Source organism: Brachyistius frenatus, unplaced genomic scaffold (assembly GCF_029030835.1).
Source record: "Brachyistius frenatus isolate BFR_SWC_R1_liver_20210118 unplaced genomic scaffold, ASM2903083v1 Contig_2, whole genome shotgun sequence".
Lineage (NCBI taxonomy): Eukaryota > Metazoa > Chordata > Actinopteri > Embiotocidae > Brachyistius > Brachyistius frenatus.
The window spans coordinates 4,867,834-4,893,437 of NW_027210601.1; the positions used below are offsets into that span (position 1 = coordinate 4,867,834).

The window sequence follows — 25,604 nt, forward strand, 5'->3', positions numbered from 1 at the left end:
TCCGTCAAAGGGAAAGTGGAGCACAAGATAGCACATTGCCTTAAATTGTTGTCTATAAATTTAGTATTTTTTTCTTAGAATCTGCGTTGTCAGTACTTTTGATGGACTGCGAGGAGCAGAAAGATACAGAAGCAAAGGCGCCTTCAGTTATCGACCGGTATTACACACGGTGGTACAGAGCCGGTAAATACAATCTTTAACCAATATTTTATAATAACTAGCAGGTTGGTGGCTAAGTGAGCTAACACCAGTTCTAACCAGAGAGCCCGGGGAGAGCGTCATCATTAAATATTTGTTTTAATCAGCGTGAATTCATTATTAATGTTACGAATATGTTATTGTGGTTTTTTTTTCTTCTTCTTCTTTCTATTTAGATATGAAGGGGAAACCATGTGAGGACCACTGCATCCTGCAACATTCAAACAGGTAATAGTGGTGTGCTGAGAAAACGGTAGATAATTACCACCTCACTTAAAATGCAGCTTTATTATTTATTTATTTGTATTAAAATGACATGTTTTTAAGATTTTAGTTTCGCAGTGGACTGCATTGTATTTTTTTTTCCTGCAAAGTAGCTTAAATATTTAGATTAATGAACTATAATATAATGCACAGTCCAGTGCATAGGGTGTCTACTTTTTTTTTTTTCTTTTTTTCCCCCCTCGCTCTGTATATTCAGTGTATTTATGTCCAGATTGTTTCTGAATATTATTCAATAAGGAAAGTTTTGTGTCGGCACTGCTGTTTTAACAGAATGTAAAATCATCCATTACAAGTAACTTGCGGTCACCAACACTGTTTGACTTTGAGAGGGGGATGGGTCAACTTAAATGATTTGTTTGTTCTTTGCAGAATATGTGTTGTCACGTTAGCGGAGACTCACCCAATCCTTCAGAACGGACGCGCAATCAAAAACATAAATTACCAGATCAGTGATGGCTGCAGTCGGCTGAAAAACAAAGTGTCTGGGAAGTCCAAGCGGGTAATTTAACAAAGCTCCAGATGATTTGTGGTTTGTGTGTCTAGATTTGTTCTTGCTCTTTATGTTTCCACCCGTTCTCAAGATGTCGTTTTTTTTTTTTTTTTGTGGTCCTTTTTCATCCCTACAATAGGGGGGGCAGTTCCTCACGGATTTTGCACCTTTGTGTCGGATAACGTGCACAGATGAAACTGAGTACACAATCTACAGGTGAGGGAATAGTCATGTTTTTCAAAGTATACATTTATCTTACACATGCTTGTATGCCATGCTCACCAACACTAATCACTGTTGTAGCTGCATCCGGGGCCGTCTTCTGGAGGTCAATGAGATTATTTTAGAAAAACCTAATCTCCTGCTGGAAAAGGTAAAAAAAATTATATATTTTTACAATGCAATATCATAATTAACATGTACACATCTAGAAACTTTGAATATTTTTGTCCATCTGTAAAGTTGATCATGTGCTAAAGATTTCCACTTCCACTAATGTAAATAATCAGTGATTTGCACAGCTTTTTATATATCTCCTTGAGTTAGGTTATAAATTTGTTTCCATGTAAACGTCATTTGTATATGTGTAAGGAGATTAGATGAGCCTTTAACCCTTTAGGCCCTAGAGGCCCCCAATTGGTGGCCTGGAAGAAGACTTCGCAATACTATTATTAAAATATGGACATATATACTGATATTTACACATCTGAACAAATCTCACAAGTGTTCCCTTTATTTAAAAAAAAAAAAAAAAGTATATTTTTTATAATTTTTTATTGTGGTTGCATAGATATACTTTTTTTTATTATGGGTATGCAATTTTCGAGCAGAGGCCTAAAAAAATAGGTGTGTTTTTAAAAGGTTAACATTCCACATTAGTGAACATGGTCAACTGGATCGTTAAAGCTTCAGCTAATCTTATGAAAACAGATGTTTCAAATGTTTCAATGGTTCTTTGTTTGTCAAATCTGAACAGCCTTCCACTGAAGGATACATCGCTGTCATCCTGCCAAAGTTTGAGGAGAGCAAAAGCATTACAGCGAATCTTCTGAGCAGAGAGGAGTTCGATAGTGTCGCCTCCAAACGTAGCGCTGCCCAGTCACAACCCACTTGACGGGGCTCCAGCTGTTCTTGGAGAGCGTCTTTTCGTCTCGCGCTCACTGAAGACCGAGAACATGATTGCAGAAAATGACATTCGCATGGAGTGACTTAAAAACTTTTGTGTTGGATGCAAGCACTGTGCCTCTGTTATTATAGGTTGTTTTTCAGTGTATATAACTTGGATGAAGGGTCCAGGAAATGCTCAGTTTTCAAGTGTTTTATCTAGTGTTTGATTTTGCTTATTTGATAATTAAGGTAATTGAGGAAAGCATTACCTTAATTAAAAATGACCTGCAGTCAGCTGTTAAATACCGCAAATAATGTTCAGTTGAAAATATTTTTGTAGAATATCAACAAAAACAAACAATGATTTAAGAAAAATATTGTTTATTTTTTGTCTCTTTTATTAACCCTTCCATTGTCAAAACAATAGGTGGTTCAAAACTAGATCTATGATTTCTTCACATCTGTAGCGCCACAACAATACCCAGCATTCTTAGCTGCTCGCCCGCTTACTGTACAAAGATTCTCTACAGCTCAATGTATGTTATACATTTCAGTCATTATCATGCCCTCACCTTGTACCACACACACACATATATATACACACACACATATATGCTTATATGTATGCTTCAAGTACCATATTATATACACAATCTACCATTTAATACATATTGGCCTCATAGGCAGCTTCACAATGATAGTCTTCATCACAAGTACACTTCAAGGTTCCATTTGACACAGAATTAGCTTTCATTTCTTTGTGAGAAAAAAATATCAAGAGTATGTCATGTACACAGAGTAAGGTTTAATAATTACCAGGACACTAAAGTAAGGTCCTGACCTATAAAAGCATCATAGTGGCAAGCTTTATTAAGTGATTTTTTTTTTTTCTTTTTCTTTTGAGAAACCAGGCTTAAATAAAAATGTCTCCAGGCATGAACACTGGAGGGCAGAGTTCTATATTTCATCATTTCAATAAGCTGTAGATCAGAGTCGTCATGAGAACAATCATATTTGGCATTAAATTGTGATTTGTTTTTGTATTTTTCCTACTAACATGGCACATGGGGAATGGTGTAAAATACTGATTACGATGCCAGAGATCCAGGATGTTATGTACCACTTTGGCTAACATTATATAAAGAGTGTCAACAATACAAGCCTATAATCATAGTAGACTCAAACACGAGGATTTGGCGATGATGGCATCATGCATGGTGGGTTTTCAGTTTTCATCTGTTTTTTTTTTTCTTTCCATGTAACTTGTGCAACACGTTTACAGTACACCACTAAACAAATAGGCTTGTTACATAGAGGCACATAGTGAAGACAGATGTATGGCTGAGCTGAGCATCAAGTGGAGTTCTCTCCCAATTTCTGATCAATTTATCAATTCAGTTGCCAACAAAGTGATAAAAGTGATTCCAAAATCAGGTTTGAGCAAAGGCTCGTTTTCTTTAGAGACTCGCATGTCATAGTGTTGGCTGACTGTCTCCATCTTGTGGACTGGGGTGGAACTGGTGCTTCAGGTAACAAGCTATCCTGGAGTAAATCTATACCCTCGGACATTTAGAGCTTGGATCTGCTTTTTCTTCTGCAAATGTTATATAATTCATCATCCAGACAGCAAACTGAAACTGTCTGACCCAAGGCAACCACCTTCACCCCATGGCTCTAGCCCACTCTGTGGTGGGTGAATGCGGATGAGGGGAGTATTTCCTGGATTACACGTTCTCCAGAGAGGCGAGGTTGGCTATGTGCTGCTCCAACGAGAATAGCGGACAAAGGAAGAGACTCTTCTGGATTACTTGCTCTCAAGGAGGTTGAGACCGGCCATGTGCTGCTCCAATGATTTTACACCGAAGCCGTTGCTGTTCTGGCCATTGAGAGCTCCCTCCTCTTTGACAGGTGTGGGTGCATCCTGCCTTTCTCTCCAATCCTGTGGGGAACTAAGGCTAGTCCTCTCTGACTTGTACTGCAAATGGACAGCATAGAGAGGAAAGTAATAAACAAAATTATAAAGGCATGTTTATAGCTATTAAAACACAAAGCTGGTACAATCGATTTTTTATTATAAAAGGATCATGTGACTATTTGTATTTAGCTCATTGTTCTGGTTTTACAGCCCACAACTTTAATGTTTTGGTTCAGTCTCATTGCTCTTTACAGCATTTCTTTCTTTTTCTTTCTTTTTTTTTTTTTTGCTGCGACAAGCTTGAGTTTTCAAAAGCTGTTCAAAATTACAGACACAGCAACTAACTGGTGACCACAATGGAGTTGTAAGCAACTAAAGAGTCAGATATTTAGTTGGTGGAGAGCAAAAAAGAGCGAAAACGAATGTGAAAAATTCCCCAGAAACAACTCCAAATGAACGCTAATGTTGCTTTATACCTGCTGGATACTACAAATTAAAGGCAACTAATTGCTAGCAGGTTTTGTCAACATGGTTGCACCTTGTTTCTGCTGCTTGCTAGTTGCCCCCCCCCCCAAAAAAAAAAAAACAACAAAACATCTGTTCTGCAGGTTTAACAATTATATACATGGATGTCACCTTTTTATTGAGCTTGTTACAGAACGGTAGGAGGGAAAGGACCACAGCCAAGATGCTTCTGGTTGTTTGAATGGATGAGTCCACCTAAAGACAAACAAGTAAAATTAAACAACATAAACACATCATCCCAACAGTTTACGAACTGCACACACACCTAACATTTCCTCGTCGGTGCCCCGCCACACAAACACGCTGCCATTCATGATAAATGATCAAGTGACCGTTATGATGAAGAGACAGAAATGGGAGCCAACACGTATAAAAGAGGCACTCATTAATCAGCAGAGGACATGCTATTCTTCATCTTGTCCTTTTGATTCCAACCTTCGCTTTTATTACAGGGTGACCTAGCTCATCCCTGCCCAAGATGCTCATTAATTCCTCATAGACATTCATTAATCTAGCACCCTGCGTTAGATCATGCAAAGATTAGCCAGTAATGAAAGTGGTTAGTTGTGCTGTATTATGTTGCGTGCAGTGCTTCATTGATACCCAACTGTTTCAGAAAAAATGGTAAAGAATGTCTTTTTTGTAGACTCTGCATGATGGCTAACCAAGAATAACCTATTCAAAAATAAGTAATTCACAAACACAAACAAAAAAAGAGACACTGGGTGTAGTATGGGTACCTTCTGAAAGGTGGCAGTCTTGACCTGTACAGGAGTCTTGGCCCCCATCTGAAGTTGTTGGCACAATGCCACCAGTTTATCCATTTCTGTCATCACCACAGACTTTTCCTCATCAACCAGCTGGAACAGAGAGAAAGATAGCGTGAGAGAGGGAGAGAGACGGATGTCTTTCAGAACAGCAGAGATGGTTTACGGTGACATTTTCCAGGAAGACATTGATAGATTTACTGGAACGGATTTACAGTGCTCTCAGTCAAACACAAATTACGCATCATAAAAAGGGGGGGGGGGGGAAGGGTTGCTTGATGTAATCCATCAGCAACAGCCATGATCTGCTGCTTAAATCTGTTATCCAGCTGAGTTAATCCCTTGATCTCAGTCACAGGGGCCATCAATCTACTTCACTTACATGCCACCGATGGTCGAAAAACACAAGTTCTTTTGTTCTGGGTAGCACTATTCATGACTGACAAAAGTACATAAAACCTCTTAAAAATGTTCAACCAATGAGGGCAGCACAGGTGTGCTGTAAGTGTGTTTGGTACCACAGAACAATGGGAGTGGAAGGCGAGACAGGGACTCTATTAGCACCAGTTTGTTTGATGTAATTAATCAGAAAGCATGAGCCAAGTTGAAGAGCTGCCCCCCCTCTCCCTCTTCCCCTCCACCACCACCACCACGACCCCACCCCCATCCCCTCTACACATGCATGTGTGCACAAACACACACCCACATACACAAAGCAGTGACAAATGGCAGTCGTTAAAGGCTGTCAAAAGGAGCCGTTTAATTAAATTTGGAGTACCTGGGGAAGAAATTGGTGGAGGGCAAGAGGAAGGAAGCTACTGAGGCCACGTTTGTTTATTGGATCTCAAGTTGGAGAGGAAAAAAGAGGATGGTGCAAGTGTGTGACAGCCTTAATTTCCTGCTCTTGCTGTGTAATTTATAAGGCAACCGTGGCATGCCTGAATGGGTGATACGGGTGTATATTGGTGTGAGAGGCATAACTTGGATGCGGGCACAGGTGCCCGTGTGTATGTGTATGTGTGTCTACATACTGAGTGGGTTAGCAGCTCATCCTTATTAAAAAAGAGTTTGAACAGTTTTGTGTCTCTGGCTTTATCTTTTCTGATATTTCCACACAGATTTCCATCTTTCCATCTTTCCATATTTACCTGCTGTAGTGAAGAAATTTCCCCTCGGGGATTAATAAAGTGTATAAAATCAAATCAAAATCAAATCACTATACTGCAGTCAACCAAATTCTAATAGAAAAGCAAGTTAATACTGTGTATCAAATATTTCTTGATTTAGATTCAACTGTATTCATTTTATTGCCTATCATACAAAAAGTCGTATAAGTTTGATATAATATGCATTTGATTTTCTTTTCAGGTGGGTAATGTGCACAAATATTTTGTAATTGTATTACGTGCATGCACTGCAATGGCATTCAGCCTTAAACTGCTTGAGTATGTGTTCAAGAGAGACATTTAATGCAAGAGCACATACCTTAGTTGAAAAAGTGCGGAGAGATGAGCACAGCTGAAGTCCTTCTTCAGAGAGAACCTTCAAGACAAAGTCACAAAAGACCAAATTTATATTAACATATTTACTTGTGATTTTACATATTTACTTGTGATTTTCACGTTCACAAGGAAGTGCTTTAAAAGGAAAATAGCACAGTCGGTAAATACTACGAGTTTAGTTTTTCCCCACTCTTCTTATCAGTATTCCTTACTGTCTCTTTCCCCTCTCGATACTCTTCCTCTCTGATCTCCCCTGCTCATCCTCAATTGAATAAATCCTTTTGACATTTTGGGCCCTAATTCTACAAATTACTGTACATTAGTGGCAATGATCCCATTTTAAAATGACGCACCCCTCCATGCAACCTCATGACAACCCACGTGTCCGACATGACTAAGACCACACTATATATTTCCACGACACTGATAAGTCCTTGTCATGACCCATCAAATCTGACGGGATGCTTGTATTTTCTGACCTATTGATCTCCCAGCCTCAGTATGTCTTTGTAATGAAACAGCAGATGCATTCATTTACAACCTCAATAAAATGGAAGGAAAAATAGAAGAATGGGTGGAGAGGGGGAGAGATTAGCAGATATGGACACTCATACCTCAGCTTGATGAAAAAGGTCCAGTGTTGTTTTCAGCAGTCCCTCCCCTCTTGGAGAATCGATATGGAAAACACAGTAAATATTCAAGAGAAACATGGGTTACAAAGATGGACAAAACACAAACACAAAACGCATCCACGGAAATCAACAAATGATTAGATGAGGCGTAACGATTTTATTGTCAGAATGAGTCATAGTCATGTCAATTTTGTCAGTCCCTCAAACTCCGCCTGGTAAATAGCTGGAGGCTCGAGAATCTCATTAACACTAAGCCTCTAAAGAGATTCATGTGGATGTTTAAGAGGCTTTGCAGTGTTGAGTTTTGAAATGAATGCAATAGTTTAGCAAGCTGCAGAAATGAAATCATGCGCGTGTCTGTGTAGCGTGTGGTACCGGTAGGCTACCTGGTGAACAGGTACATGTTGTAGGCCATACTGGTGAGGCTCTGGCTCTGCCGGGCGATGTCGTGTTCCTGCTCCTCCCATTTTTCCACCTCTGTGTCCACGTCTGACGACAGAAGACGGAGCTCCAGGCCCAGCTTGGCTATGCTTGTCTGCTCCTGCCAGCACAGAGAGAAGAGCAAAGTATTTCTATACAGGAAAGACTGTAGTATAATATATGTTATTTAAAAAAAAAAGAAAGTATATTAGCAAACTGGGTTCTTTTAATTTGTTTGCACACTTGGAATACCTATAATCAGCATAATCCTGCCTCATGTGATGGTACAGCATGTGAAAAACTGCTGGCCAGCAAAAAAATGCAACATATCACCATACGAACAACAGCAATTCTTTAAGAGAGTGACACCATGCTTCCTGGAGATGAATATACTGCTGCCAAAGCAAGGTTCTACATGTGACATGATGTATTGTGCTGAAAACTGGAGGAGTTTGTGCTGTATGCTACCTCTGCATCCAACTTGACAGCCTTGGCAGTCTTCAAGTTAGCTGAGTGTTTCTACAGGGAGAAAAGAGAGTGGCATTCATCAGACAAACCATTGTATCATTGCAACATTTATGAGGATGGATGGTGTGATACTCACCCCGGGTCTAGGAAGTGACAAATACGGTCTTTTGTCTCCTAGGAGGAGAGAGATATTGTGATTATCTGAACATAGGGTCAAAGTAAAAAAACAAAAAAACAAAACAAAACAGTATTATCATGTGCTTAATGTTTTAATTTGAAATAAATATTTTAGAGAAAACCCTTCTGTTATTTTCCTTTGAATGATCCTGCAGATATCCACACTTTTTCAACCAAGTAGGGTGGCAGTTACGGTTATTGAGTAAGTATAGTAAGGGAATTGTTTTGCTTTATTCACTGCCCACCTCTGGTACATTTTTTAATCTTGCACCATAAATATAAACAGCATGGTTGATTTCAAGTTACGATAAACTCTACTGACATGTTCATGGGGGACGATTAGGAGAAAAAACAAACAGGGAAATCTCTCCGCAGTGTCCTATTGACATTTTAACAGCATTATGGCTTCATGGGAATATAGAGTGTGATGGATGGGATCTTTTCACCCACTGAGCTACACTTTCAAATATTTACTGCATTTTAGGTCAAAGTCACATTCTTGAGGGCAACCAACCACATCTTGGAACTAAGCCAGATGTGCAATGCGTGAAAACACAGGGTTGATGGCACTTAAATCCAACTCTCCCTGGTACAAACATGCATCTATGTGCACATGGACAAACACACAGTACCTGACTATCAACATGTATTTTATGACTCTGTCAATGACTATTTAAACATTTGAGCTTGTAAAGAATGGCTGTCCATGACTTGGACACTTCAGGTTGCTGGCACAATAATGAATAGTGAGAATACTACAGAGGAGGAATGAGTATGTGGTACATGAGTGTACATGGGTGTTCAATGACATTGACGTTATTAAAATACTTCCCACGGCTCCTGATGATTAATTTCTAAAATAAATGTTCATGCTGCTTGCTTTGCTACTTTCACTTTTATTAATGCCACTGAAATGTTCTGGGACACAATGATTCATCAAGGTATTATTAGAGGCTTTGAATCTTTCAGGCGATGAAGAACCATAGACGGCACATTTGTATTGACTTCTCACCTCATTTCTGAGAGATTTTCTGGTTTATTGTGTGTGTGCTGACTGTCCGAATGTGCACATGTGTCCATTAAGTGAAGTGAAACACACCTCGCCTGCCTTCAAAGACGTCATTGATCTCCCTCAGCAGCAGAGCCATGTCACAGAGCTGGGACTCCCAGGCCTCGCAGAACACTTCCAGGTTCTCCTTAGCAATCTTACTGGATGGGTGGAGGGCCAACGTCTGGGCTGCTGAGATAATCTAGACAATTTTGACAGGAAGAAAAGGAATAATAAAATGTGTCTGTTACCATGGAGAGACGTTATGCAAGTAAAAGACAAAGAAATGTAAATGGTGTGGTTATTTTCAATTTAATCAGATGCTGCTGTTGATGTAACTGTTTATGAATTTAGTTTAAATGTATGTAGCTGACAGCCTTCAGCATCAACCTTGTGAAAATAAAGTGATTCAGGTTGATAAGTAAAGCTCAGCATATCTCCTGTGACTAACTTACCATGTGTTTACAAGCACAAGCTAGCAATATGTTTGAAACATATGTAACACTTATGCAACAATTCTGGTCCCTGGACTCAACTGAAGAATAATTTTCAAAAATATAAATTTAAAACACACACAAGCAAGCACACACCATCGCATGCAGTGTAGTATTTAATAGCCAATTACCCTCTGGGCCACCCCAGCATTACTTTGGGCAGACACAGAGAGATATCACCACCACCGCCCTGCTCTGCCTTGTTATTGATTGGATGACCTTTGAACTTAGGAGCAGAGTCATTACTGCAGAGTCATGCGGGGCCTGACATTAGCGCCGCAGGACGGGAACATTCTACATTGCAGGATAATTACTGGCATGGATGGTTTCCAAGAGCAAACATAATTAGATCTGGGATGGAGGACTAGGTGGACAGCATGTTCTCAGCCATTTTGAAGGGACGGCAGGTGTAGAAGGTGGATGGGAAGTAAATCGTCTATTTTCCCTCCCCTCTGGATCCAAGTAGAATATTACCCATGTTTGATTTTACTCCCAGTTTGAGACTGGTGAGACCAGTGTGACTTTGTTGACACACAATAAAAGAGTTGAATGGAAATAATGGGTCTAAATTTGAATTAAAGTCCACCTCAAGTCAATGGGGCATGACATTAATGCTCGAGCCTGACCAATTTATCGGTTGGCCGATTTTATTGGCCGATATTGGCTGTCACAGATATACCAGTGTCATATGTTTTCCAACATGAAAACTTTTTTTACAGAACATAATGCAGAAAAAAGATGCTTGGAGTACATTAGAAATTGTTCTATTAGGTTTTTTTTTGTTTTTAAATATACATTTACAACATATTAATGATGATTTCATTCACAGAGAAGTTCACTGTTTCAAAGCATTGATGTCATTTTGGACAATAAAGTTTATTGCCTGTGTCCCAAGTGTTAAATGATAACCATTTCAATTGAGATATTAAATTTGTTTTACTTCCCAGTATCAATTTCAGCCTAAAAAATACCTATGGTCGGTCAGGTTCGGATTGCTACTACTTTAAAAACAACAATCTTAACAGATCATGTTTAGACAGTTTATGTTACCTGTGGACCAATAACATGGAAGGTCTCCTCAGCGTGTATACAGGTAATCTCTAATGGCTCTGTCCCCGACACATGGCACAACAGGCGACACGTCTGGAGTGAAACATGGATGGAAAATGAGTTTGACTCATGAGTGCTTCTGAGATTCACGAAATATACATCAGGAAATTACTGAATGTAGCTATATATGAGCTAATGGTATTAATTTGAGCCTCAATAACAAAAAATACAATATTATAATCAAAAGTTTATGGAAAAAGCTTCATAGTAAAATAGTTTTTTTTAATATTTTGGTAATTAATTATATATTTACGAAAAGAATAACTTTATTCTCATGCAATATTTCTTTCCAAACTATAACTGCCGCTAGGGTCACTAGCCAAGATAATACACAGCCTGAATATTTCTGCTTAATCTTTGCAAAACAAAATGACATGATTTGGTTGAGGATTAAAAATGCACTCTGCATTTTCATTCATCTCAAGTGGTATGGGATGTTTTGCATAAATAAATGCTTGGTGCAAATTTCATATGTTTTCAACAGCTTCATAACTAATGGCGGACCCACTTTTGACCCTAAGACAGTATTTTTTAGGAACCCAGACTGATAGAAAATTCTGATATCAGTAAATTAATAAGACATAAACTTTCCAACAAATTGTACCTTCTCCTGGCCTCGCTGACCCCACCTACCTCCACCAGCTGCTCCTTCTGCTCCGTGAGCGTACGCGAATATTGCGCCACTGCTTCCAGGTTTCCCTCAGCACCTGCAGCTTTAAGAGCCTGCAGAGGCAACTGCTCCCCGTGAACTTTCAGCAAGTCTGAGGCTCGGCCCATTGCCACTTTATGGAGCTGACAGAGGAAGCAAAGATTAAACAGCAAAATAAGAAGAGAAGGCAGGTTGGAGAAATCACATGAGAAAGAAAGTTGAGGCATGAATTAGTGTGCATTTTGAAGAGGCAGAGAAAAAAAAAAGAGCAGAGATGACACAATGAGATCACAGACAGCAGCAGCAGCAGCAGGTAAGCTCAAGTGATGTGAAAAATGAAAAGTGAGGAAACCAGCAACAGAGACAGAAAAGCTAGTGAGAGAAACTCCATTTGTGTCTATTCAGTGGTCAGAGAGAGTGCTACTCACCTCACGTCTGAGGTCATTGACGCTCTGGCACGTTTTCAAGATGGCCACCTCCATGTCCTCTGTGGCCTCTTTGGCATGGACAGACTGCTGCTCCGATGAGAGAGAGGAAATGGAGAATAAAACATGATCTGGTTTTGCAGGCCCACGCACAAAAACCTACTTGGTTATCTGGGAGAGTATGACGAGGCATTGGAAAAAGACTGGAATGAAAATTGAACTCAGTGCCTTATAGTTGTAACCTATACTGTTCTGAAAATACAAAGCGAGTAAGGCATTTCAACACATAATCTTAAGCAATCAAAATAAAATAATTTAAACCAATTATGTTATTTAAATATTGCACCACAATTTCCCAAATTTTAGACTAGTTGGAATAAAAATGCAGCTAAAACAAATAAGTGTTCTGCTTAACTTGCCACAAAAACAATCAGGAGCACGTACTGAACCGGCCAGAACACCCAAGAATATTTGAAAACTTAGAAGCTTCCTCTCCAATTTCAAAACATTGCAGCATTCTGGTCTTTTCAAGTCACCGCATGACCTTCAATTGCAAGCGCTAGATGAGGGACTACAGTGCAATTATACAGCTGCAGCCCCTCAGAAAAGTTTACAATGAGAAACTGCAACATAATGAGTTGTGTTTTATAAGTCCATCAATTCTGAAGGCTAAGGAGACTCTGCTGAATGGCGAGGAACACTGTGATGTTTCTCTCTCAGCTGAATGAGCCTGGGTAAAAACTATTATTCAGGCGGGTTATTATGCTCTGTTGTTCCAGGAGAGATGTGTAGAAAGAAAGTGAGGAGGCATGGTGAATGAGTAAGTGAAGGGCCGGGGGGTCTAGTCTTAATGTGTGTGGGTCTGTCTGTAAGAGTTTCTGTCTGTGTAGCATGCTGTGTTGAACTCAGTCTGCATGCTACGCAGACACACACAAGAGCGTTCCCACCTGAAAAATACATAAAAGGGCTGATGGTACAGATATTTTCTTTATTGATTCATCTGCAGATGGCTCTCTGGATTAATGAATTACTAATTTGTCTATTAAATGTTAAATTATGAGTGAAAAATTATCCATTACAATTTATCAGGTCTGACAAACACACTAAAACCTTTATATATTCAATTTATTGTTGAATATGAGAAAGGAAAAACAGCGAACTGTCACATGATTGAACAATTAATTATTTGTCAAACTAGTTGCTGATTAATGTTCTGTTGACCAACTAATCTAATTCATTACATTTTGTTTGTAACAGTACCAACTCCCAATCAATTCTTTCACTAACAATAGTAACCCACGCCAAACCTCCTCTTCTTTGCTTGAATTAATTTGTTTTGCATCCTTTTATCACACTAATAATTATCCGTGTCTTACAGATGAGAAACTGCATATTCTTGATATGGTAGCATATGTTTTTTTTTCTTCTGAATATTCCTCTAGTTAGATGTGCATCTGTGCGAGCCTGCCTGCTTGTGCCAACATACCGCCTCAACCCAGGAGTGCACCAGCTGCTGGGTGTCCTGGCGCGCCAGCTGGCACAGACCTAGGATGGCCTGGCGTTGCTCGTGGCTGGTGTAGGCCGAATCAGTAAAGTCCTCTGTCCACTCGACCAGGGCCTCCAGCTGGCCCGCCACGCTCTGCGGTGACAAGGAGTGCAGGTTCTCCCGCAGGCACTCCACACTGGACTGCAGGAGAGGGGAGAGAAGTAGGAAGGGGTTTGGGAGTTGAAGGAGAATTTGAAGGGTAGATGAAGGGAGGAGAGATTGAGGTAGGGAAGCAGAATAATACATTTTACGATAATGGTTTTGCTAACCAATATCTTGGAGGAAAAAAACAAAAACATGATTTACTTATTATCATCATGCACTTTACCTCATCATTAAATCACAATAATTATGGGAGATAGTTTTAGTCAAAGCTGCAAAATAAATTCTGCAAACAGCATCTTAAGTCGACAAACATAAAAGCTGATACATTTTTCCACCTTATCCTTCTTTTTTTCAACAAATTTTTTTTTTTTTAGGAGAAGTAATGCATAGTAAGATGACCAGTTTATGTAAGCTTTTAGTCAATAAAAGCTGCTGAACCATTTATTAAAGACTGTAACCATCTTCAGTCCTCTCATTCCAGGGCTTTCTTCTTCTTCTCTGTCAAATAGAAAAGACCCCCTCACAATTTTTTTAAAAGTGTTAGTTTCTTTCATCTGCCAGCACACAGGGAGGGGAAGGAAGATTTGTGAGAGTGACGTAGGTTTAACGGTGATTCACATAACCGTATTAACCAAATTACAAAATGAGTGATTAGGTCTGCCTCTTCATGTTGATTGTCTGAGTCACATTTGAAGCCACAACAAACACAGGGAATGCAAAAATGATAGTTCTGCCACCACAGATCAGCACTTACACGTAACTAGAACATGATCTGAGGATTTTTGATTGAAACAATAGTATTTCTTAGTGAGACTGTGTTACTGTTGAGAGGGCTGAGCTACAGTGGTTTTAGACAGTTTAAGGAAATGTGTTCAGCATAATGCCTCACACAAGAGGATCATTACTTAACCTCAAGGGGCAGCACGTGTCAGACAAGCATTACTAAACTGAAGCTTTTACTATGATATATAGCGACTCTGATTCCTGAACCTACCTTGAAATCCTTGATGCCGATGTAGATGCCGGCAGGGAGGATCTTGTTCTCCCCGCAGCTCCGCGCCTCAGTGACAATCTCGATGACCTGTTCCAGGGCACAGCGCATCCGGTGGAACACGGCGTCTTTGTTGATGCGTGCCGAGTCACAATCTGGGTGCCTCAGGCAAGTCTTTGGGAGGAATTTGATGTGAAATGGAAAAGCTCTTACCATCGTGTACTCTTTTTCAACTTCTATCTGTTCTTATGTTTTTCAACCACAGTTATTACCATTATGATCATGTGACTTTGAGTATTGCCGTTAATCAAAGCATGACAGAAAATTTGAAATCAAAGAAACCTGAGAAGGCCTTAAATCGTGAAGGTGGACATAATCCATAAACTTGCCCGGAGGTCCAGCATTGATGCACTAGCAGTTTACCTTGGAGGCTGTGAGGAGCATCATGGTGCATTTCTCAAGCACTGCTCTGGCTGCTGCCATCCGCGCTTTCTTCTTCTCATCCTTCAAGTCCTGCATCACACATTCAAACATACCAGATGGCATTGGGTTGCTTTACTTAACTTACAACTTTTGAGAACTCTCAGGGTGTCCGAGGGACATGGAGCATCAAAAGTATTCAACAAATCTCTTTCATGCTGGTATGAAGGGACACCCAAATATAACACGGACTCCTGTCCAAGTTTACACACATGAAACTTCATAGGTTGACTGTCATCTACCAAAAAGAGATGCTACCAGAATAGAAAAGAAGATAGGCTATGTATAACCTGCTGCACCCTCTCCATGTATTTCACGCCGAAATAGACTGCTTGAATTATGTAGATACAGGATTTAGAAAAGGCAGCTGAATCAACTCATCTTTGGGCACTTCGCCATAGATTACAAAGACGATGTGATTATCTGTCATTATTTTTGCCTCTGTGCTCGCCTGGCTTCAATAGATGAAGATGGCAGAATTTCTAAAGCGATGTGCGCTTGTGCATGGGAGTGCATGAGTGGGAGTGAATACAAAAAAAAAAAAAAAAATATGATAAAGAAAACAGGGAGGCAAATGAGGAGAGCGAGCTTTAGCAGGAGGGTTGGTGAAAGACGTGATGTGTGTGTCAAAACACGAGTCCCAATGATATTCAGAGAGAGGGATGGTCGATCCTCCCTCCCTGTCTAGATACCGCAGCCGTTGCACTTTCCATCAACTTCTGCAGGCAAAGCGCTTTAGCAGCCGAGGCTGAATGTATGCATCAAAGTAGGATTAGCAGCCTTTGACAGCACAAAGTTAGAACCCCTAAGTTGGATTTTTTTTTTTTTTAAGCTTTGAGCAAAAGTTTTGTTTTGCAAATTTGCAACAGTATAGCTGATATACTGCAGAGAGAATGGACTGCTGTAAGCATAGGGTAGTCCACATCGACAATGAATCGTGATGTGAAGAGTCTCCGAGGTATATGATTCATAACTGACCGGTGCATTTCTTTTATGGACTGAAACATGTGTTGGTAAAAAGAACAGATACCGAAAGAAATAATGAAACTTTGCAGAAACAAAGGAAGCCTTGCGGATGCCTTGTTACTTTGTAATTGTTTGATCTTTTGGGAAGTGTAAATATTTGAGGCTTGAATTATTGATTTGTTCTGAGTTTGCCTGCGCAATCATAGCCCTAGGTGCAGCAGGTATCAAAGTCGAATTTCACCCCATGCGTTCACATTCAGAATATCATGTTTACAAAATTACTGTTTGCAAGATTGTAGCTACATGAATGAACAAAATGTTTTCCAGTGTTGCAGCAATGAAGGGACTAATTACTGCACGCTCTTACACCACATGATAAACTGTACACTTGCTGAGTTTTCATTGAATGTAAGATTTCTTTGAGAGTGTTTCTGCACATGCTACTCACGTTCTGTCTGTCTCCTGTGAGGTGAGCAAACTCCACCATCTCGTTGCCAAACTGGCTGAAAATCTGAACAAATTCCTGGAAGGTGCTGACTCGTTCCAGATGGTCGAGGGTTACCAGAACCTGACGAAGAGTGAAAGCATCAGAGAAGTATGATGAATGGCCACATAGTATGTTTTGTGATCTTCCAGTCCCTCCGTACTGCAACAGTGTATTTCTGATGCTGCCGGGCATAGACAGAAATGATTAAAAAAAAAAGAAAAGCAGAGGACATTATATATCATGTCCCAATCCTTACCTCGCAACAGAAATTGGAATGAAAGTTACTAGATTAGTGGTGTGTAGCATGTTTCATTTAGACTTCTTACTTTTGTTATTCCAGTACTTCCTTTTGTAGCATTGCCGGTTCAGTGGGATATCATTATATCAGTGACATCCTACATAAAACCCTCAGATTTAAAAGCTCCTATCCTGCATTTCAGTTAATAGCCGTCGATGTAGCGGCTCATTTAGCTGCTGAGAGTATGCTAGCTGGCAGCACTAACGCAGCAGCTCTTATCCATGCTGTACAAAGAGGAGGAAGAGATGTAATTGCATTTGCCAGTAATGGAGAACAGGGGGCTGTCGACTGTCTGTCCAAACAAGGCTAACCAGTCATGATTAGGCCCCCTGTTTCCATTCTTGGCTCCCTCTACAGCTACACTGTCTGGCCAAGAGCATAGCCAGGTACGATAGAGAGAGACAGACTCAGGCTCTGGCTTTTTTTTTTGTTGCAGCCACTGAATGTGCTGCTTCCCTTCAATTACCTCCACAGTACTCCTTCAGAGAGCCAGCGCTTATCTATCAGAAAATACAGGAGTCAGGATGGAGTTTGCTTGTGTGTGTGTGTATATTTGTGTGGGCCAGTATGCTTGCGAAAGCAAACTGACTGGTTCAAGGAAGTGCCATTTCACATGTGAGTGTCTCACCTTGTTGCGTGATGTGATTATCTGTTTGATGACGATGCGGTCAGCCAGGACAAGGACTTTAGTGACGGAGGAGAGGAGCAAGCGGGCAGCCTTCACCATCCCTGTCCTATCGCTGAACACTGTGACACGTCCGTCTGACTGGGATGGCATGGCTGATCCCACGTCTGTCAGTTGGGCTATGGCATCACCTGGGAGATCAGAGAGAAGGTTTTTTTTTTGGTGTACCAGTTTGTTGTTCTTTCTCCCGAAACCATTCCTGATACCTAAATTTTAGGTGTCTGCCAACAGTGAAATCTGCTCAATATACATAATGCTCACAGTTTTTTAAGTTAATTTAAGGAATCCTTATCAACATGTTAAAGTTATTCTAAATGTTTTGCAAAGAAAAGAAATAAAAAGTCCAGTATCAGTGGGGCTGAATCCAGCAGTGAGTTTTTCAGACTCCAAACTCTATTATAAAAACTGAGAATCAGATTAGGGAAGGTCAGGCTGCAGAAGTGATTTCAGCGAGTCGGCTGGACTGCAGTGCCTGTGGAAGCAAAAGCTCAGTTTGGATCGACCACAGAAACGGACATGGTTGGCCTTGAAGACTTTCTGGCCAACTGTCGATCAAAAAGTAGTTGTAGGCAGACTCAGAACATGCTGGAGGGTTTACATATCCCATCTAGCCAGGCAGTGCCTTGGGACCTGTGCAGAAAGAGCTGCAGGATGTGGCTGGGCAGAAACACCTCTAAGGCCACTGTGTTTTGCCTGCTGTCACCGAGATCTGGACCCAGAGAGGAGACAGGAAATAGAAGGATGTGCAGTCAGTGACCAATTTCTTAAATGCCCTCTTAGTTAGTTCAGACAGTACTCCGATATGTTCTTCCAATGTACCACTCTCTACCTTGGGAGTACATATTGTCCCTGACAGTATGAAACCCAATAGTACTATATACAGCACAGAGGTACGACAGCTATGCCAACCTGTTCCAAACTCAACTGGCATGGTCTCTGTAGTGAGCCATTTTGAGGGCTACAAAACATGGCCAGGCAAACACAATTTAGTGAGGTCTTCCAATCTACCACTCCTCATCTCTGGGAATACAAATCCTCCTGGACGTCTTCCTACAAGTATGCCAATGAATTAGTAATTCGGTGGTTTCCTTGTTTCCTTTTTTTACTCTTTCCAATTTGATTATATTCCCCACAATAGGAAAAGAATACTAGTTGGGTTTTTTTTAAACTGAAAACCTATAACCAAAATACCTTCTATCAGGAGGAAAATGTCCAGAGTTAAATACAGAGATGAGGAGGGAAATGGAAAGGAGAGGGAAGGGACGATAGGTTGCTATCAGGTCATGCAGCTTGGCTGTCTATTTGGTTTGGCTGGTCCTTTAGAAGAAGCAGCACTGACGAACTGATTGCATCTGACAGGCTGTTTTCCAGTGCCAGCCCTTCTAACCAGTTAAAACATTGAGGCCTGACTCACAAAGAATGCTGTACAAGCCCCATGACGCTACCAGGGTGAAAAGCAGAGGCCTGAGCTAACCCTGTCCTCTCCATTCCTAGAATTTAAATTCTATGGAAAATTACTTTTCATAATCTTAAATGTAAAACCAAGCTTCAACACTGGCCCCTTAATCCTGGAGTTTATATTTTAGTGTAAGAAACTGTTTTACTGTATATGACTCAAGCATATAGGTCTTCTGAATTAAAAAAAAAATTCTGATCGATTTATTATTCATAAGTGAAAACTTGAAAGGCTAATCCGTGATGTGTTGGTAGTGTATGTTGCCTGGCTTTATGGATGGCAATCAGGTTGGAGGAGGCAATGAGGGATAAAAATGATCAGTTCATTATTTAAAATTGTTCAATACTCCAGTTTATAGCCCTCAGCATAGCAATCAGCATAGCAACAACGTTAAAGATAGTGAACATTTATCCCAGCAACACGTGCACATTAGCCCAAAGCACCATTGTGCCTCAGCACAGCCTCACAAAGCTGTCAACATGGCTGTAGACTTCTTTCTGTGTCAATTGTCAATTATAATCTTCATGGGTAAAAAAATAAAAAATGCCAGTCCTTGATGAGTTGGTGCACTGCTTAGAGGCAAAAATGACACTTAAATTATGCCTAAATGTTCAGTGCTTAACCAAATGTTCGTCATCATATCCCTGCCGTGAGGGTGACATCATCATGTGTCCTGCATCAAGCATGAAAGAGGGCTCAACAATGTCGGTGGTCTGGATGTTTTTTAAAGTGCGAAAAAAGGGATAGCAAAGTTGCTATTTGTAATGGTTGTCTCAGGATCAATGTACAGTTTAGTATGACAAGAAATATTACATGAAAAAGAATGTCATGTTTCACATAACTTCATTTGAAGTAGGGAGTGACGTAATGTTTTCTGCAAATAGGTGGAAAAATATGTGCATAGATCAGCTTCAAAATTCCATATTTTGCATCTCTAGCATCTGCTATGAATTTATCTTGATCCTTACTAAAATATTTGACATCTTTTAACTCTGAGGCAGATAGAGAAAGTGAGATAGAAACTATGTGAATGTAAGAATGACACTGAGAAACTGAGTGAAACAGACAGAGACAGAGATCCAACACAGATTGCCTTCACTGACCTGCCTCATTGGATCTCTCCATTGCTCCGATGATGGGTAGGATCTAATTAAACTAGTGCTTTCAGCCTGCTTTTATTTCATTCATTATAGCACACAAGGCTGAAGCCTGTCTGATTAAACTCTCCCTGTGGCTAGGTGTGAGAGAAATGTCAATCCTTTACTAACTAGCCCTTCTCTCTCCTGCAGACTGAAAAAATATTTTCCATCCCTCAAGATGTCTCCATCATTTTATAAGAACGGGCCATGACGAGACCGGACACAAAGTTTTTTTTAATCAGGGAACAATTGTGCTGCGTCTGTCAGGAAAAGTGCGAGGGAAAACTGTGAAAACACCTCCCTAAGAGGAAAGTGAGAGTTGCAATGTATTAGTCACAGTGGGCAACACACATTTGTACATGCACGCACACATAAACTCACACATATTCTTTACTTGGTGTCACCTATGCGACACAGATTCACACGCACATTTTCTCATCAGTCTACTCTTCTCCCACCAGCACTCTCTTTGTCTGAGTTTTAGTCGTCTTTACGAACCAGCGCTGTGTGGGGATTAAACGCTTTGCTACACAAGCTGGTTCCCCCCCCCCAGCATAAACCTATTATCACGGTGTTGTGTCTAAATTCTTATCCAGTGTGATATTGTTTCCGGTGTGCTCTGCAGAAGGCTAAATGAGGTCCTTGTTTGTCTGATAAGAGCTGAGTATGCAGATGTGAGGAAAAGTTACACCAAGCCTGTGGTGGTGACTACCGAAACAAAAGGTGGTTTGGACTAACAGGAAGATACAGGGTTGAAATGTGTCTTGAGTGTGTAATCTTATACAGCATCTTAACGGTAAATCATTGCGAGAAAGTGTAGAGACAAAAAAGTAATTTCTGACAAAACCATCACCACTGCACAATTAAAAGTAATACGATTGTAATCTTATTACTTTTTTATTTTATTACTGTCCATTCAAGCCTCTATTTTTTTTTTTTAATGACAATGATTCTGCTGTATTTTCAATCGGGACATCAGATAGATCAAAACAAGTGCTCAAAATCTCTCCCTCAACAAATGACCACATGGAATTACAGCACATGTTGCAGAGCAGTGGATATTGGCAACACAATAAACCCAAAGCGATAGACACTGACAAAAAATACTGGGTCAATGGTCTAATAATGACAAGATGGTAAGAGACTCAAGCTGATTATTTTTATGTTCAGTGATTAATTAAGTTTAAAACAGACGCTCTACCCCTTTCTGTTGTCCAGAGTTGATATGCAGGTATCATGACAGGTATCATGATGAGTTCTGCGAGCCCACTGAGAATTACATGCACCTCGTTGTACCAGACATTGTAAGGATTTTCCTGCTGTTTAAATACAATGTAATCTTCTCTGAGAGATTCATCAATGATGATCAACGATCTGAGGTTTGTCATTTTTTTTTAACGTTTTGAGTCATCAGTGTTTTATTAGATTCAGTGGGAGCATTTCATTGATACAATCTGAAATTTACTAGTCTCCTTGGTTAATCTCAATATTAATTTTATTCATCATATTTTACTAGAATATGTAATAGCTCATATCAGGCACCGTTATAACCAAATCCGGGGCAAGTCAGGTCTGCCACCTAGTATGCAACATGTAGGAAAAGGCAGAAATGTAGCCTCGGACAGAAAGGCCCAGCCAACTGGCCACTCCAGACCCTGCAAAAAAAAAAATTAGGGGTACTGACTTATTGAGAAAATTGATCTTCACAACAAAGAAGCAATCTATGAGGCCGTGAATATCTAGACAATTACAACTTCTTCAATCTCACCAACAGCCTGATGCATAAAGTTCCCAATAGCCCTCTAACAGTGCTTTCCAAGCCCAAACAGAGACATTTATTCCCTACCTCCACACTGCACTATTGGGCACAGCAGCACTTTTTTCAGCCTTTATTTCCAATTTAATAACAACAATGTCTTTAGAGCACTCTGGAGGTCCTCTGGTGTAATACTGTTTGATAGCTAGGCTGTCCCGACTAATTGAAATGTGCTCAAATTTGATAACACTGTGAAGCCTGAAGGTGACACTTGATGCTTTATCAATCTGTCACAGTTTGTCTTAACAAAACACTAATGAGCCAACAGCTTATTGGCTGACCAGCTCAGTACACCCTCAACATCATTAAGCCAGGACCAAGACAGGAAGAAACAGTATCCACTATAAAGACGCCTTTAGGATGAAGGACCCTCACATAGTTTTTCAACACAGAGAAGTAAGTGCCACCCCTGATCCCTACAAAAGAGAAACACTTGACAGTGTTAAGTTTAAGTGCAGCAATTCAGCAAAATGTCAAATACTAATGACGTCCTGTCAAAAGATGCCTACCTGCTCTGCGCGCCTCAAAGCAGGCTTGCCCCATCTCATCCTTCAGCTCTTGGTTCTCTGTGGCAATGGCCTCCCCGACGGCAACAAAACGTCCCACTGCCACGCTCACTGCCTGTCCCACCCTGTGTATGGCTGCCAGGGTGTGTTCAGACTTCTTTGGCTTGTCTTTGTGGTTGATTAGAGTGGTGATCTGCAGAAGAGTGTGGAGAAGGGAAAAAGGGAAAGCAGCACATTTTTTGTCAGAAAACAGATTCAGTGTAACTCTTGAGGGGCCCCATAGAATGGTTTCTCAATGTAAAAATTGCCCACCTGTTGAATGAATGAATAAATAGCACAATTCACTGCAATTTCTGTAGTAGTGGTCTGTAAGTATTTCCCCCAAAAAGAGGTCAAGAATGCCCGAGACTAACAATTCCCAGACTGTGGTTTGTGTACAACTGGTGGTACACACAAGAGCCATCCTGAAGCCAAATGGTCCCAGTCAAAAGAATTTTCAGTTAATTTAATGTTACTACAGACAAGTTAATACAATTGCACATCATATTATAATGGTGTAGAAATGTGCTGTTTTTATTGAAATACTGCAGAAACAAAATTTGCCAGTGTTTAGACACAGAGGGTGTCGTGACATCGTGTGACAAACCATTATGCTAACATTAGCTTAGCACAGTTTGATTCTGACTCCTGGGTGGTTGATTTAAGCAAGCAGAATGAAATGGATACAAGGTTAAAAAAACAAAAAAAACAGTGAAGAGGCAAGTGAAAACTCTAGAGAAGAGTCAGAGTCGGCAGCTGGACTGCCAAGTGGCACTATTTCTAGCAAGAGATAAAAATGTATTCTTTTGTTTTGAAACAGTACCCTTGTTGTTATTCAACCCTTCTGAATCACTGCATGGTTAAATCTGTGAATTTTATTTGATTAAATAAACTGTTAATATCTGCAGTGGGAGGTGGTATTTAGGAAATTTGGTTTGATACATAAGGGTACATGATTTGAGAAGTTTGGGAACCATTTCCCTTTGACTATATACACAAGCAATGCAGGATGCCAACTAGATATTTTTAGTATTGAATAATCTGATGACTTTTTTGATTAATTGATTAATAAATCATGATTTTCTATTGACCCCTCTATGCCTATATTGAACATTTAAACCAGGCGGATGGGAAGACATTTTGCAAGTTGCACATTGACAAACTAGAATTATAACATCTTGTTCAACAGAAAACGTATGCTGTGATTATATCTGAATAGAATCTTCAATAAGAGAGTATTCTGAGTATGGATCATGCACTATTTTTGCTAGTTCAGCTCTGGGTAGAGATTTTGGAATTCAGCATGACATTTACGTACAATGAGTGTCTAATATGGGACACGGACACACACACACACACACACACACACACACACACACACACACACACACACACACACACACACACACACACACACACACACACACACACACACACACACACACACACACACACACACACACACACATTGCCCAATATCACTCACACCATATTTCATAAAATGTGAAAGTGCAACTCCAAGCACAACAGATGGCACATGCATGCATGTTTTGTGTGACATATACATGACACTGCTGGGCACAGAGAAAAAACACACACATGAAACTCAGGTGGGTCCTTTTAGTGGTAATTGAGGGTATCAATTATGAATGGGTAGAGCAAATTACCATCAATTATTTTATTGATTGCTTCCACTCTCTCCAGCTGTTATCATTGTGGCTGTGAGTGGAGCTGTGTGCGCCAAACCATTTGGGTCAGGAAGTGGTGGGTGGTGATTTTAATTGGTCCACAGCTGCAGGTGGTCTAAGTGGGGAATCTTTTACAGTAAAGTCTTTGTGGGCTTCAGAGCACATGCTGGCTCCGCCGAGCTCATATGGCTGTTTGAACAAGCAGCATTCTGACACAGGAATGTAACACACCGGGCTGTCGCCTTTTACCCACAAAAGAATCTGAAGAAATTCTTTGAGATGTGTTTAGATATATTTGAGGTAATAATATATAATATAATAGCAGAAAAAAAAGAAAGAGGCCAACTTGTCACCAAGCAAACTGCCCTCATTTAGCATAAACCAAACTAAAACACTGGTGTCTATTTATTATCTGGTTCTGATCCAGCCCTATACGTGACTATCAAAGGCAGACTTAAGGCAGTCTTTTTTTTTTTTTTTTTCAAACCTCTGACCAGTGCCTCCTTACTCTGAATCTAAATTAGACAGAGTCAGCAAACTTGCTATCCTGTGAGACAGGTCCCACATTTAAAGTGTACATCATGCATCACTCTCTGACAGTTTCCTCAAGCATTACAGAGTTGCAAAAAGTGATTCTGACGTGTTTAAGTGCTAAGGGTGTTTCATAAAATTTGCTCTGCATACAAACTATGTATCGTGGCAGTATGGTACCTTTGAAATGTTGGCACAATAAATGGTAATTAAAATTCAAAAAGTATTGGAAAACTTCTCAAGAGTTCACCAAATAAAAGTAGAACATCTGTTTTTACTCTGACCTATATGTGCCTTAGCCAAATGAAGGTGCTTCAAAGCATAATGAAAGACTGGATTTGTAACAGTGTGTGTTTATATCAGTATGACATGATGAGCTGCAATGGCTGCTCTGATGAGAAGTTGCTTCAATAGCACAAACATAGTTTAAATAAACTTGCTTTACACTGTTACTGTCTTGTTCTCTTTCTACAAGTCCTCCTCTGTCACTAACACTCCAATAGCATCACCACATTTCTCCAATTTTCTGAAAGAAGCTGTAACTTGTCAAACTGCTTCCTTTCTTGCTCTCCATTCTCTAACAGAATAGTGTTCTGTAGCGAGATCATGACCCTGAAGTGCTCATGAAGCCCTTATTCTGGTCCGTCACTAAATGTATC

General features: G+C 40.2%; 2 protein-coding genes across 3 annotated transcripts in view; one reads left to right on the top strand and one right to left on the bottom strand.

Moving 5' to 3' along the window:
- Positions 1-9: 9 nt before the first annotated feature.
- On the top strand, positions 10-2,403 carry abitram (actin binding transcription modulator). Its single transcript, XM_069695166.1, has 6 exons — positions 10-183; positions 375-426; positions 853-982; positions 1,113-1,189; positions 1,277-1,346; positions 1,950-2,403. Exons 1-6 carry the CDS (start codon positions 102-104, stop codon positions 2,085-2,087), a joined length of 549 nt encoding a protein of 182 aa, XP_069551267.1. The 5' UTR covers positions 10-101; the 3' UTR covers positions 2,088-2,403.
- Positions 2,404-2,444: 41 nt separating this feature from the next.
- Positions 2,445-25,604, bottom strand: part of ctnnal1 (catenin (cadherin-associated protein), alpha-like 1) — a 47,867-nt gene continuing 24,707 nt past the window's right edge. For both annotated transcript variants that reach the window (XM_069695144.1, XM_069695154.1), the window contains 18 exons: positions 22,691-22,880; positions 17,714-17,901; positions 16,749-16,868; positions 15,278-15,367; positions 14,858-15,028; positions 13,699-13,899; positions 12,216-12,302; positions 11,772-11,930; positions 11,079-11,171; positions 9,586-9,736; positions 8,446-8,483; positions 8,310-8,360; positions 7,808-7,962; positions 7,404-7,452; positions 6,773-6,829; positions 5,261-5,380; positions 4,632-4,715; positions 2,445-4,055 (listed from right to left, as the gene is read on the bottom strand). In XM_069695144.1, the coding sequence (XP_069551245.1) occupies positions 3,885-4,055; positions 4,632-4,715; positions 5,261-5,380; positions 6,773-6,829; positions 7,404-7,452; positions 7,808-7,962; positions 8,310-8,360; positions 8,446-8,483; positions 9,586-9,736; positions 11,079-11,171; positions 11,772-11,930; positions 12,216-12,302; positions 13,699-13,899; positions 14,858-15,028; positions 15,278-15,367; positions 16,749-16,868; positions 17,714-17,901; positions 22,691-22,880 (2,175 nt within the window). In that variant the 3' untranslated portion in view covers positions 2,445-3,884. The remainder of the gene's footprint in view (positions 4,056-4,631; positions 4,716-5,260; positions 5,381-6,772; positions 6,830-7,403; positions 7,453-7,807; positions 7,963-8,309; positions 8,361-8,445; positions 8,484-9,585; positions 9,737-11,078; positions 11,172-11,771; positions 11,931-12,215; positions 12,303-13,698; positions 13,900-14,857; positions 15,029-15,277; positions 15,368-16,748; positions 16,869-17,713; positions 17,902-22,690; positions 22,881-25,604) is intronic.